General features: G+C 40.0%; 1 protein-coding gene across 3 annotated transcripts in view; it reads right to left on the reverse strand.

Annotated features, from left to right (window-relative positions):
• The window catches only part of arhgef25a (Rho guanine nucleotide exchange factor (GEF) 25a), an 82408-nt gene that overhangs the window by 20971 nt on the left and 48079 nt on the right, over nt 1-13358 (reverse strand). For all 3 annotated transcript variants that reach the window (XM_084427289.1, XM_084427291.1, XM_084427290.1), the window contains 2 exons: nt 2625-2935; nt 952-1062 (listed from right to left, as the gene is read on the reverse strand). In XM_084427289.1, coding sequence (XP_084283415.1) covers nt 952-1062; nt 2625-2935 — 422 coding nt within the window. The remainder of the gene's footprint in view (nt 1-951; nt 1063-2624; nt 2936-13358) is intronic.

The raw sequence follows: 13358 nt of genomic DNA on the forward strand, positions 1-13358 counted from the left end.
AAATCCCGTCTGGCTAGTGCGCTTCCCATAATGTTTACGAATTAGGTCAGAAGGATGAGAGTAGGCAGTCTTTTGTGGCTGTTCATACACATTCAAACACATTCGACCACATAAGCGTCTACACAACGAAAGTAATCCGGTCTAATGTGTTTTCTACTACCTCTGGAACTGGTCAAAAGTGGACAGACTCAGAACGTTTTAGACCCGTCATTTAGTGTCGTCCGCTTGTGATCTGATCGACCAAAACGCATCTTAATACCAGGTGTAAACAGGGCTTGAATTATATTAAATTAGCCTGGATGCCAGCTGAACTTAGCCCCGCCCACAACATTTGAGGTCGGGAAGTTCGGTCTGGACTTGATCCGTTGTGGAGCAACTATGCTCGGATCAAATTGTCAGGGCGGGCTTTATACGATGATGGACAGATGATCAACATTAACGTAATCACCAACGTCACCAAAGAGCGCTTAGGTTGAAATCGTTTACAACAAGGAAGGCTGCCGCTGGAGCATTGAGATGTGTAGATTCCGCCATCGCATCTGTTATAGAATATATCGACAGCGCATTAATTTTAAAAGAGGAACAGATAACCGCGATCAAGGCATTTGTTGATCGGAAAGATGAATGAAGAACATACGTCACTTACTCCGTTGCTCTGATTGTTTGTAAGTCTATCCAATTGAGTGCAGAGGCGTTTTTTTTTCTAGTTCGGTTGAAACACGCCCCATAATCACAGCCCAATGGAGCAGTATCAGACTCACATTCTGACTAGAATCTGGCTAATATAATATATATTTTTTTTTTATCAAATTCTTTATGCAACAAACTTAGAGAAAGAACACATGCACACTTTTTAAGTAAAATATTTGATTAAAGTACATTTAAATACATTATGGTTTAAGAAAGTATTCTAAATGAATCAAATAGTCTGATTCTGGCAATCTGACTTACCTGTGTATGTCCTAGTGTGGTGGATCCCTGTGGAGAGTCTGACTGGAAGCTGTAGGACTGCGGGTTACCGGGATCGCAGTCACCGAGAGCAGGAAGGCCATCTTTCCACTCCTGCACACACAAACACACATAAAATCCTGCTTTAAAACAAACAGGTCTTTCAACCTTCATGGTCTTTCAGAGACATCAATATTCAGGTCAAAATAGAGCTGACCCATAATTCCTAATACCCATAATAAACCCATAAATCTCTGTGTGACTATGATGTGCGGTTGTGTTAGAGGGTCCTAGTAATTAAAGGTCACATCAAACAGTTATTTCGGACAGAGGTGAACCACAGGGCTCCAGTGAGCAGTTGGTCGCACCGTTTGGTGCAATTCACACGGCATTATGAAAAACAGAGACATCTGTACTGTGATGTAAACTGATGTTTTCTGTGAGAGGTAGTCTTTTCTTCCATATTGTGATGTATAATCGAGTGAAAAAATGTAAGGCAGGACTTGATTTTGTCTATTGGGAATTTAATTTAATTTGGAATGGATCGTTGGATCATTGCGGTTTGCTATTGCTGTGATCTCATGTGAGTGACAGGTTGTCGAGCCCTCGCACCAGTAAACACGTCATTAGAGAAGAGAAGAGATGTTGTCGCAAGACGGAGGGGAAATTATTTTGATTATAGATTACGAGAGCACACAAATTTTTTTTTTTTTTAAGTGCACTGATAAATCATTTATAATAAACACTGGGGTGTGCGATATATATTGTCTACGATAATATCGTAATTGTTATTTTGATATGCTATCTGACATTATCGAGTATGTCCCTCACTTTGCAAAAACCAAACAAAAATATTGGCTAAAGAGTGCATACACTGCAATGATTCGCTCAATAACAGTGACTTGATGCCACCTACTGGCGGTATTAGTTTCATATTTAAAGTATCTTTTCAATTTTAAAATCATTTCTTAAATCAATGTTTTATTTTTAAAACATCAAAACATTATTTATGCATTTGTAAGCAATTGCAGGTTAAATTAATTTATGTCACCTCTGAGCTGCATTAAACAGTCTGTGTAAATACATCTAAATGTCACTTCAGATGCAGCTTCTGTTTCCTCTGCATTGCAAAGACAGATTTTGATTGACTGGTAACAGCCCTTTAGTGTCATATTATTCTAATTGAATTTTTTGATTAAATGTCATAATTTGACATAATTAATTCTGCATAAGCTAAATTTAATTTGGTAAAAAATTATTGCCCTTATTAATGTAAAAATGCAAGTAAAAGGTACAAATCAATTTAAACTTATCGGAAATTTAAATTTCTGTCACTGCTGCGAACCACGGCACAAAATATGAAGAATAACAAAAACTTTACGAGTCAGCTGTCCACGGCAGTCCCAAACCTGCCAATGTACCAACACTATAACACACTCAGGAAAATATTGTCTGATCATCGTTATCGAAAAAATGACAGAAAACATCAAGATGTAATTTTTTGTCAATACGCACACCCCTAATAAACACTGCAACATTCCATAAAAAAAGAATGGCCAATTCTGATTTCATGGTTGGTGACTTTAAAAACAGAATATGAAGGCTTCTTGATACTGATAATGAAAAATATCGAGTTGTTTGAGTGAAAACATCCCACATCACAACATTTTCCTCACCAGCTCTTTGTCTATGACTGGCAGGATGGTGAACTGCTCCTCTGTTGTTTGCGGGCTGCCCAGGTCTTGACTGCTCCTGGTGGGTGGAGGCGGTGGTTTGCCATCCAGTTTGCGGACCTGCCGCTCCCCCTTCGCCGTTCCGGTCGCCCCGGCGCTTAGCTTACGCACCGGATTGGTCAGCCACTTCTTCAGGGTGCTGACAGAGCGACGGGAGCCAGGGGAGTTTGGGGCCGAACTGCCCGAAGCCTGGGGCGGTAGAGAGGCCACCGAGGTGGAAATACTGCCCTCACTGCCAGCGGCTGAGTATGAGTCTGTACAAACAGAGAGAGTGAAGAGAGAGAGGGAACAGGAATTAAGTTGGAAATAACCATCTGAGAGGACGACAGCAAAAGAAAACTAAATAAATCTGCCTTATATATAAACACACTCAATATAAACACACTATAACACTAAATATGGCCCATAGCTTAGACATTGTGAAGATTTTTTCCCATCTCAGACTTCAGGCCTGTGAGTTTCTTCAACTATGGACACTTTTGACCCTGCATGTGGACTTTCACCAAATACACTACCAGTAAAAACATTTGGGGTCGGTAAGATTTTTTTGAAATGTTTTTGAAAGATGTCTCTTATGCTCATCGAGCCTGCATTTATTTGATGAAAAATCATGTAAAAACAGTAATATTGTGAAATATTATTACAGTTTTACTGTTTTCTGTTGTAATATATTTTAAAATGTAATGTATTCCTGTGATAGCAAAGCTGAATTTTCAGCATCATTACTCCAGTCTTCAGTGTCACATGATTCTTCAGAAATCATTCTAATATGATGATTTGGTGCTCAAGAAATATATATATTTTTGCTATCTGAAAAAATCTGACTTTTTCTGTGTTTAAGTGCAACAACTGGTCCCCTGTGCATCTACCAAACCAGAAAACGTGAAAAGTGACAACCCAGTAACTTTGTTTTATTAAGCCTTTATCTGCAAACATGTAAAAAAATAAACCAATCAGATTTCACTCCCCTTCTGACGTAGGAAGGGGATAATATTACCACCCCTTAATCTGCACGTTTCAACCCATGGCGCAGCCATTTGGTTTATGCAAGCGACAACAGTGTAAACAGTTCTAACCATAGACTGTAAAAAAAAGATGGACGACGCCCCTTCGCTCTCTTCCAGTGTCCCAATGGCAGTAGTACCTCACTGCAGTACACGAGATCCAGGGGGCAGAGTTGGATCCAGATAAGGGGTGGAGATGGGTAGGTTTAGGTATATGTAAGGTGGGAGGAGTTGGATCTGGATCCAACTCCTCCCCCTGGATTTCGTGTTCTGCAGTGAGGACCATCTCCAATATGGCACTAACATCTTGGGACTTGAGTCTGCACAGTAGCGATCTCAGGGCCAGACCTGCGCAGTAGTGAGCAGGAAGTAAAGCCGCAAAATCAACACCCCGCCCTCACTCCCGCAGAATGCACTCTCCCTGCACTTTTTTTAAGTGGCCTATGTCTGCTCCATTCCGCTCCAATTTTGATGTCTGTTGATTGCAGTACGACAAGAGGCTTGTTAAAACTAAATACAATCCCTCAGTCCTCCGAAGATCCCGAAAAATCTGTTGGTGCTTCAGTGACTACTTCGCTCAGAGAACCTGTCAATCACAGCTATCAATCATGATGTTACACCACCGTTTTTATAGCATCACGTAACTAACTAAAAACAAATTTATTTTAAAAACGGACACTTGAACTTACATCAGCGTGATAAAAACGACAGCAAATGACAGAAACCACCTTTGGAAAAAAAGATATTTGAAGTGTAATTTAATTGTTTAGTTGGTCTCACGTCCCGTTGAATAACACGGTTTATGACCTATACTAGGACCAGTCACCGGGGGGCGATCGAAACGCTTTGGCTTCACTTTTCAGGGCTTGTGCGGCACGCTTGGTTCTAACACAATGGCAAAAGTTCGAGCAAAACATGCAAACTGTTGTCGTTGGCTCCACAGACGAGCACAGAACACTATTTAGAGTCCCAGCCTCAGACAAGACAGGAGAGCAGTCGATTCATTTAATTTTCAATGGAAATCCCCCAGAAACAGATTATTCAATGTAACTCCACAACAACTACATAAATGTATCCACAAACCATTCAGAAACGTCCAGGTGCAGTCTAAAAGTGGCAACCTCTTCCTGAGTCTCTCTGTTAGGCTGCTCTCTGCTACTGGTTATTTCTGAGATTTGGGATGACATACACTCACCTAAAGGATTATTAGGAACACCTGTTAAATTTCTCATTAATGCAATTATCTAATCAACCAATCACATGGCAGTTGCTTCAATGCATTTAGGGGTGTGGTCCTGGTCAAGACAATCTCCTGAACTCCAAACTGAATGTCAGAATGGGAAAGAAAGGTGATTTAAGCAATTTTGAGCGTGGCATGGTTGTTGGTGCCAGACGGGCCGGTCTGAGTATTTCACAATCTGCTCAGTTACTGGGATTTTCACGCACAACCATTTCTAGGGTTTACAAAGAATGGTGTGAAAAGGGAAAAACATCCAGTATGCGGCAGTCCTGTGGGCGAAAATGCCTTGTTGATGCTAGAGGTCAGAGGAGAATGGGCCGACTGATTCAAGCTGATAGAAGAGCAACTTTGACTGAAATAACCACTCGTTATAACCGAGGTATGCAGCAAAGCATTTGTGAAGCCACAACACGCACAACCTTGAGGCGGATGGGCTACAACAGCAGAAGACCCCACCGGGTACCACTCATCTCCACTACAAATAGGAAAAAGAGGCTACAATTTGCACGAGCTCACCAAAATTGGACAGTTGAAGACTGGAAAAATGTTGCCTGGTCTGATGAGTCTCGATTTCTGTTGAGACATTCAGATGGTAGAGTCAGAATTTGGCGTAAACAGAATGAGAACATGGATCCATCATGCCTTGTTACCACTGTGCAGGCTGGTGGTGGTGGTGTAATGGTGTAGGGGATGTTTTCTTGGCACACTTTAGGCCCCTTAGTGCCAATTGGGCATCGTTTAAATGCCACGGCCTACCTGAGCATTGTTTCTGACCATGTCCATCCCTTTATGACCACCATGTACCCATCCTCTGATGGCTACTTCCAGCAGGATAATGCACCGTCACAAAGCTCGAATCATTTCAAATTGGTTTCTTGAACATGACAATGTTCTGAAGGCGAAAGGGGGTCAAACACAGTATTAGTATGGTGTTCCTAATAATCCTTTAGGTGAGTGTATTTGTACTGTCATGACAGCGATGGTGCTGTCAGTTTACCTTGTTGTTGCATCTTCAAAAGTGCACAATAAAATGTCACACTGAATTTGAAACATCACATTGTAATTTCTGCATCTATTATCAAAGTATTTATTAGTAATACAGAGGAAATTAGTAGATTTGGTTAGCATGTTGATTTACGGTGTGCGCCCCTACATTTTCTGGTTGTGCCCCTAAAATTTTCAGTTGGGGGCCACTGTGCTCCTAGTGAAAAAAGTTAGTCTGGAGCCCTGATGAGTGAAATAATTTGCGTGTTTTGTTATTGTATCCGACTTTATTGTAAAGGATCGTCCCTCTTCTGGTGCAAATAAATGCACCACAGGAAAATTCTGCCTTTTTCATGAACATTTTCACTATATTGTCATTTCTACCACATCAAATAAAACTGTTTTTCATATTCTTATGGAAATGACAGTGGTGCAAATAACAAATTTTAAAAAACAGACTTGCCACTTGCCCTTTGTCTTGCTAAGGCTAATTTCATAGTTAGTTTTAAATATCCCAAATACACGCATTTAAATAACATCGACAAATTTTAAGCATAATTTTACAAAAAATCTTGATGAGAAATGAGACACATATATTCTGTTCTCACATGTAGCCTAGGCCAATATACAAGGGCATTTTTGTGCATCAACCGGTTTTGATAATGACACACTTGACTTTACTCAAAGATCTTTCTGTTTAAGTACGAGTGAATCTTTAGGAAGAAAGATACGCTGTCGCTAACAGAGAGATGAATGGCTCTATCGTTCACTGAAAAACTAATTTATGGAGATGCATTTGGAATGTAATATCCTAATTACTAACTCTCTCATTTTGAATAATACATATTCATCAACACTGGTATAAGGGTAAGAACAAAATCATGCGCATACATATGCATCTGTTGTGAGTCCAGAAATGTAACAGAAATTTAGTGCAAGAACTTTTAAGTACATTGTCACTCCTGAATGCATTTGTGTGTGATCTCGGTGCAGACAGGCCTCGTGCCACACATCCCAGTTAGTGTTAATCACATGAGGACTACTCAAACTGGTTTAGGGCAGACTTTGAGAAGCTACACTGGTTAGCCACGCTGTCGTGTGACCCTGGAGAGCTAAATATAGACCCCGCCCCAAAGTTGAGGCTCAGGCTGAGACTGCGGTGCTGGTGTCAGAGGGACCCTGGGAAAAGAACAGAGGGGGATGTGCACAGGAAGCACACTTTAATCCTCGTCCACAGGAAGGTCACCAACTTTTTTTGTTCTCTCACCACGTTGTGCCTCACGCCCCCCACTACTCTCTTCCTGACCCAGAACAGTGGCTGTCTGAGGTTATCAGCAGCAGAAAGGACAGACTTCACATGTTTCAGTCTCTCGCCATTCTAATCTAGCCCCTGTTTGACCTCCTGATTCAGCCGAACACTGCCTGACAGGAGGACATAAACCAAACACACACAGACACACACAGGCTGTGTCAGTACTTGCTATATACCATTGCTAAACTAGTATTTTTCTAAAAGTAATTTTGAAGTTAAGCTTTATTTTCCCTTAATTATGACATACTGAAAAGGCAGCTTTAACTAATCACAAATTAGACATGTCTTTTTTCTAGAAATGTGACTTACATTGGGTTTGATTTCAGCAAAAAACAGATTGTAAAAAATATAATAAAACAAATCAAAACAAACAACTATCTAAAAATATATATATCTAAATATAAAATAATCTTATTTTGAGACTATTGTACAACCAAATAATTGTGCATTAGTGTGCACTGCAAGTCAAACCGACTTTTTGAGTTCTTTTTGAGTCTCAAACAGTTTCGCTCTCAAAACTCTTGTGAAATTTGCAAGTGCTTTAAAGGGTTTGGTTTGAGAACCATGTGTTAGAGTGTGTGTCCAATTATTTCACATGGATTAAAAGTTTAAGCGCTGTGGATGGGGTCAACAGGTGATGATGGATGTTGGATGCTTTGTATTGGTCTATTACCAAAAAAGCAAGCAAAACATTTTCTAACACAAACAAAAACAAATTTGAGAGCAAATAGGGGGGCAAATTATTGGTTTTGCTTGCAAAACTTTACGGATGTATAAACGCTAAAAAATAACTGGTAGCACTTTATTTTACAGTCCTGTTCCCTATGTACATACTATAGTAATTACAATAATGGGGTAATAACTATAGGTATTAACCCTGAACCTACCCCTAAACCTAACCTTAACCCATGTAGTAACCTTATATTACCAGTACTTTCTAGTACACTGCAAGTACACATACTGTAAAATAAGGTGCAACCAAATAACTCCCTAATAGACTCAACAACAAAAATGTAATTAGAATGGCCATTATTTGTCTGGGGCACCCCAGGAATAAGAAACATATATAATGTTACATTAGCTGTTAATATGGCCTGGGGGTCTCTCAGACTCCAAACAGAACACAAGGGTTAATGTAGAGGTCCAACTAATTTATTAAGCTAATGTTTTGTGTAGCAGAACCGACCTATAATTTTTGCTGATACACAGAGAAACAACCCCTGTCGAGAACTAATCCACAAACTTTCCACTTTCATCAGGAAATAATCAGTGAAATAATGGCGCTGACCTCAACCCAAATGGAATTCAGCAGAACCTAAAGTGGAGGGATTATAACTCTTATTGCTGGCTAAACAGCAGGGCAAAGCTGCTTTCCTGATACTGTGCTGCTGTGTGCTCGGAGGGGGGTAGCTCTCTGTGTGAACAACATGCCAGACTGTTCCTCCTGTCTCCCCACACGGGGCACAAAAGAGAGGAATGGTTTCATTCCACACTCAGTATGGATCCGACAGATTAAGAAAGAGTGGCAGTTATGAAAAAGCAAAACCTAATTCATTACCCTGTTTTGTTTTTTGAGCAGGGAACTGAATGTTATCAGGAACTAAAGGCTGCTGTGAACCGGCAGCCACTGCTTACCGTATCCTCTACAAATCACCGGTGACACCCACGTGAAACAATGCATGATCCATCACTATATTCCAAATGCAGATTAAAAATTGTGTAACGTGTCGTAATGCAGCAAAGTAGAGCTGAACGATCACTCGTTAAAAGATCGAGATCTCGATTCGAACACACACGCGGTCTTATTCCTAAATGACAACGATTCACCTACATCAATTAAACATTTGACAAAATCACACCGGAAGATTCAAATCTGTGTTTGCGCTGCCGCTGAGCCAGCGAGAGCAGTTGTCATGTTAGGTATGAAGCTTATTATTCTTCGACAGCGATGCCATAGAAATATACAGTGCTACCACAAAAACAGAAGCTCAATGACCAAATTCTAAAGATGGCTGCAGCACGCTTATTTCTCTGGCGCACAAGGTCTGTTACACGGCTCTGTGGAATACTTGATTCTGATTAGTCAATCGCACTATCCAGCGCTATGTAATTCCCCAATAACCAGTTTTGAGATGATTGTTCTGTACACTGTAATGGATTATAAGATAAGAAACAGGTACGATTTTAAAAACATTAGTGTGTGGTGTTGAGTTGGTCGCTTCAACCCACGGCCTAAAAAAAAAACCCTGCGGCAACAGTATAAAAGTAGCCCATTTCTGCATGAAAACCGTGAACTCGGCAACACTGGCAACAAGTGCAAAACACAATAAAAAAATTACATTTTTTATTCAATTCAGATTTGTTCAAAACCGATCAACCCAGTAATGACATAAGTGAAGTAGGCTATTTATGAATCGTTTATTAGCAATTAATATTTTGTCGGAACATCTAGTAAGTAACATGTTATTTTGTTTAGTTGTCTGTTCAGAATCGTGAGAGAATCCATCTTTATCTCCATTTGGAAAAAAAAAGTGATTTATCCAAAATCGTGCAGCTCTAACAAAGCACACGAATAGAGAACCAAACAAATTATTTATTTATTTATTTTTACTTTAAAGCACACCTGGAAAAAAAAGCAAGACTGAAATTGCAGGAAGAGATGCTCCATTTTGATTGCTGGTAAACTGAGGGGCTGAATTGATTCAAAAGCTGCAAAGCTATGCTTAAGTGCTGGTGGTGTACAGAGAGAGATCCTCTTAATAAGGCACTGACTGAGTGCTCAACACATTAGAAAGGATTTTCTGATCTCTTAATAGCTAGCTTCAGCGAATGAGAAACTACATAGATTATATAAAAAGATGTCTTTATGTAATATCGTTTAAACATGTATGCTGTAATTAAACAATTCACGCTGTAAGATTTTTTTCCAGAACATACAGTCAATTTTTCATGGGAAAGAAACATGACAAATGATGTCTTAAATATCTCAGTTGTTTCTCCAATAAAGCAATGATATTAAATGGAGTGCAATAGAAGTCTCAGATTTTTCTTCTGACAAAATATCCTAGTAATCTCTCTGGTTCAGAGATGCCAGGAATTTCACAAACTGTTTTCAGAGTTGGCAAGATGTCAATGTCTGCAAAATTATTTTTAAGGACATTCCTCATTCATTTCTTCCAAAATCAAATTATCCTAGGTATGCTACCTTACATTAAAGTTCTTTCTGTTCAAATACAATGTTAGGCTGCATAGATTAGGTCAGCCGGAACCGGGAACACTTCCCATAAATCCTGATGTACTCGTTGCATCATAAGAAGGATGGCATCTACGCTAATATTAGTCTCTCTGTTAATCCCGAGGTTTACCGCAGTCCGCCGGATCCAGGCCGTATCCAGATCTGGTGAAGGACCTGCGCCTGGACACGACGACAACGCACTCCTTCCCTTCCCTTTACCTCTGTACAGGTATTGTCAGGATATTACCGGTTCACGCGGCTACATGGAAGCGATACAAATTCTATAGGCCTATTATACATTTTAAGGCCAGACAAGTAGTTTGTTGAGGGTTGGTTTGTAGGGAAGGACTACACGCCTGCGCACATATATATTCAAACGTGCATACCTATAGACTAAACAAGTAATACGCATGTGCACGCCATCAGCGTTCTCAAAGGTTCGCGTTTTTAAAGTTTGCGCAGAGAGAACTTAAGGGTTTTCTGTTAGAACAGTGTCGTGTTAGCGGCCCCTAAGTTAATAACTAATGATCGCTGCAACGTAAGTGAATCAATCAAAACTTACTTTAGCTGGACAATAACTTTATTCTAGAGCTGCTGTAAAGCCAAAACAATCTCTGTTACTTTAATTTCCTATTATCAATGTAAAGCTGCTTTTGAAATAGTACAAATTGTTATGAACAACTATAACTATTACTATAACAAAATTACTAAAATGTAAACTAAAATTAAAATGCAAACTGAAAACATACTGTATAACATAACAGTATATAAATAATGCTAAAATAACTCTATATTTACTCCTGGTATGAAGATGCATTTTGGTTGATTGGATCTCAAGTATAGACAGGGGAGACGCATTCCCGTTTACACCTGGTGTTTTAATCCATCTCTTTTGTCCACTTTCAACCACTTCTGTCCTGATTTCTTCGAGGGGAGGGACTATGTAAATGTTTAGATAAAAATGGACAAAACAAGCTCGTGCAATTTACATATGAACATGCCCAGAGACGACGGAAAAACATACGGAGAGCAGCAACTTTCGTGTCTGCTCTGATAGCTGCAAGACCAGGCCGAACGCAGTCAGAAAAGTCAAGTCACCTTTATTTATATACCATTTTTTACAATACAGATTGTTTCAAAGCTGCTTTACAGTGATAACAGGAAAATAATTCAACAAAGTTTGTTTCGGCTGTACAGCAGATCTAGAAGAAAATACTGTCATAGTAAGTTGAGTGATGGTTCATTTCTGTTGTAAAAAACTTCATTTATCTATACAGCTGCTCTGGGGAAAACAGTGATGTCATCGTCCAGCTCAGTTCAGTTCTCATATAATGGTGTCAATGCAGGCAGATCAATGATATTGTTGAATATTAAGTGTCCCCAACCAAGCAAGCCAAAAGCCAAAGGCAACAGTGGCAAGCAACCAAAACTCCATCAGGTGACAGAATGGAGAAAAAACCTTGGGAGAAACCAGGCTTGTGAGTAAGTGTGAGAACATTGTGCTTGGTACGTTTTTCATTTTCAAACCAAACTTGGCTCTCCAGCCAACAAAGTTTAAATCCCATCTGGTTGGCACGCCTCCCATAATGTTTACGCATTAGGTCAGTAGGAGGAGAGTAGGCGGCCTTTTGTGGCTGTTCAAACACATTTACCACATGAGTGTCTACACTACGAAAGCAATCCGGTCGAATGCGTTTGACTACCCCTGGAAGTGGTCAAAAGTGTACTAGCTTAAAACACTTTAGACCCTATTTACACCTGTATTTAGCAGCACATTTATAATAAATGGCCATCGATATTACAATCTTGATTGTTGTGAAATCTATAGAATAGAAGCCAAAGCCCAAGCCGTAACTATAAACTGCTTAAATAAACTGGATTCAATCCAATTTACTGAATAGAAAGTAGACAGTGTGAATTCTGTAACCTGTTAATATGGGCAGAGAAACAGGCCTACTGGGTTTTTCGGATTTCCCAGACCTCAGGGCAACTGAACGGCCTTGTAGTACACAAAAAGATCTTGCTGTTTTGTGAATACGGCAGAGAGCCACTGGCCCCTGAAACTCCAGTCTCCATCGTTGGAAACCTCTCCAGCAAAATGAGTGCCTACACAACACATTAGCTGTGCGAGACGGAAACGAGAGAGCCCAGTTAAAACAACCCTGCACGAAACAACCCAGACTGAATGGTTATCTAAGGCTGGCTCAGTTGGACGGAAGAAAACACAGAATTCCCTGCAGCCCCCCGCTGGCAGGCACGACCATCATTTCTGGAGAGCATGTGTTTCAGCTCAGAGCGGCCGGTGGGCTGTTTCATCGGCACTCAGCAACAAAGTCAACATGAAAGCGCGAGTGGGGGGTGAGTGTAAGGGGATCTGAGATGGAGAGATGAATGGACAGAGGAAAGCAGGGGCTCAAAATAGGAGGGAAGGGAAAAGGTCTTGAACAAACACAAGCTTAAGGCACAGTGGATACAGGAAGAGACTGAGAAAGAAAAACTAACATGTTATATCGCTTGAAAGCAGGCTGTAAACAAGACAGCAAAAATAATTCTATATAACGTCATAGGAAGCAAAAAACTGAAATGCCTATGCGTGGGTTGAAGCAGGGATCTGTATATTGTGGAAAGGACTTGCTGTTTGCAAGTCTGATTGATTGAGTCTGATTTCATGCAACGTCTGTCTGACTCCAGACCTGCGACACTCGGTCCAACAAACCAAAGTTGAACACCATGTAGAACTGAACAGAGAATGACTTTTAAATTTAATTTCTAAATGAGAGAGAAAACAGGCTGCAGAATTGTAATTTAAATTGGAACTGAACACATTAGAATTGAATTTAAAAAAATTCATATGACGTAGTTTACATAGTTGATGTAGTTTGTAAATCAAATGACATTAATC

The sequence above is a fragment of the Rutilus rutilus genome (assembly GCF_951802725.1).
Source record: "Rutilus rutilus genome assembly, chromosome: 13".
NCBI lineage: Eukaryota > Metazoa > Chordata > Actinopteri > Cypriniformes > Leuciscidae > Rutilus > Rutilus rutilus.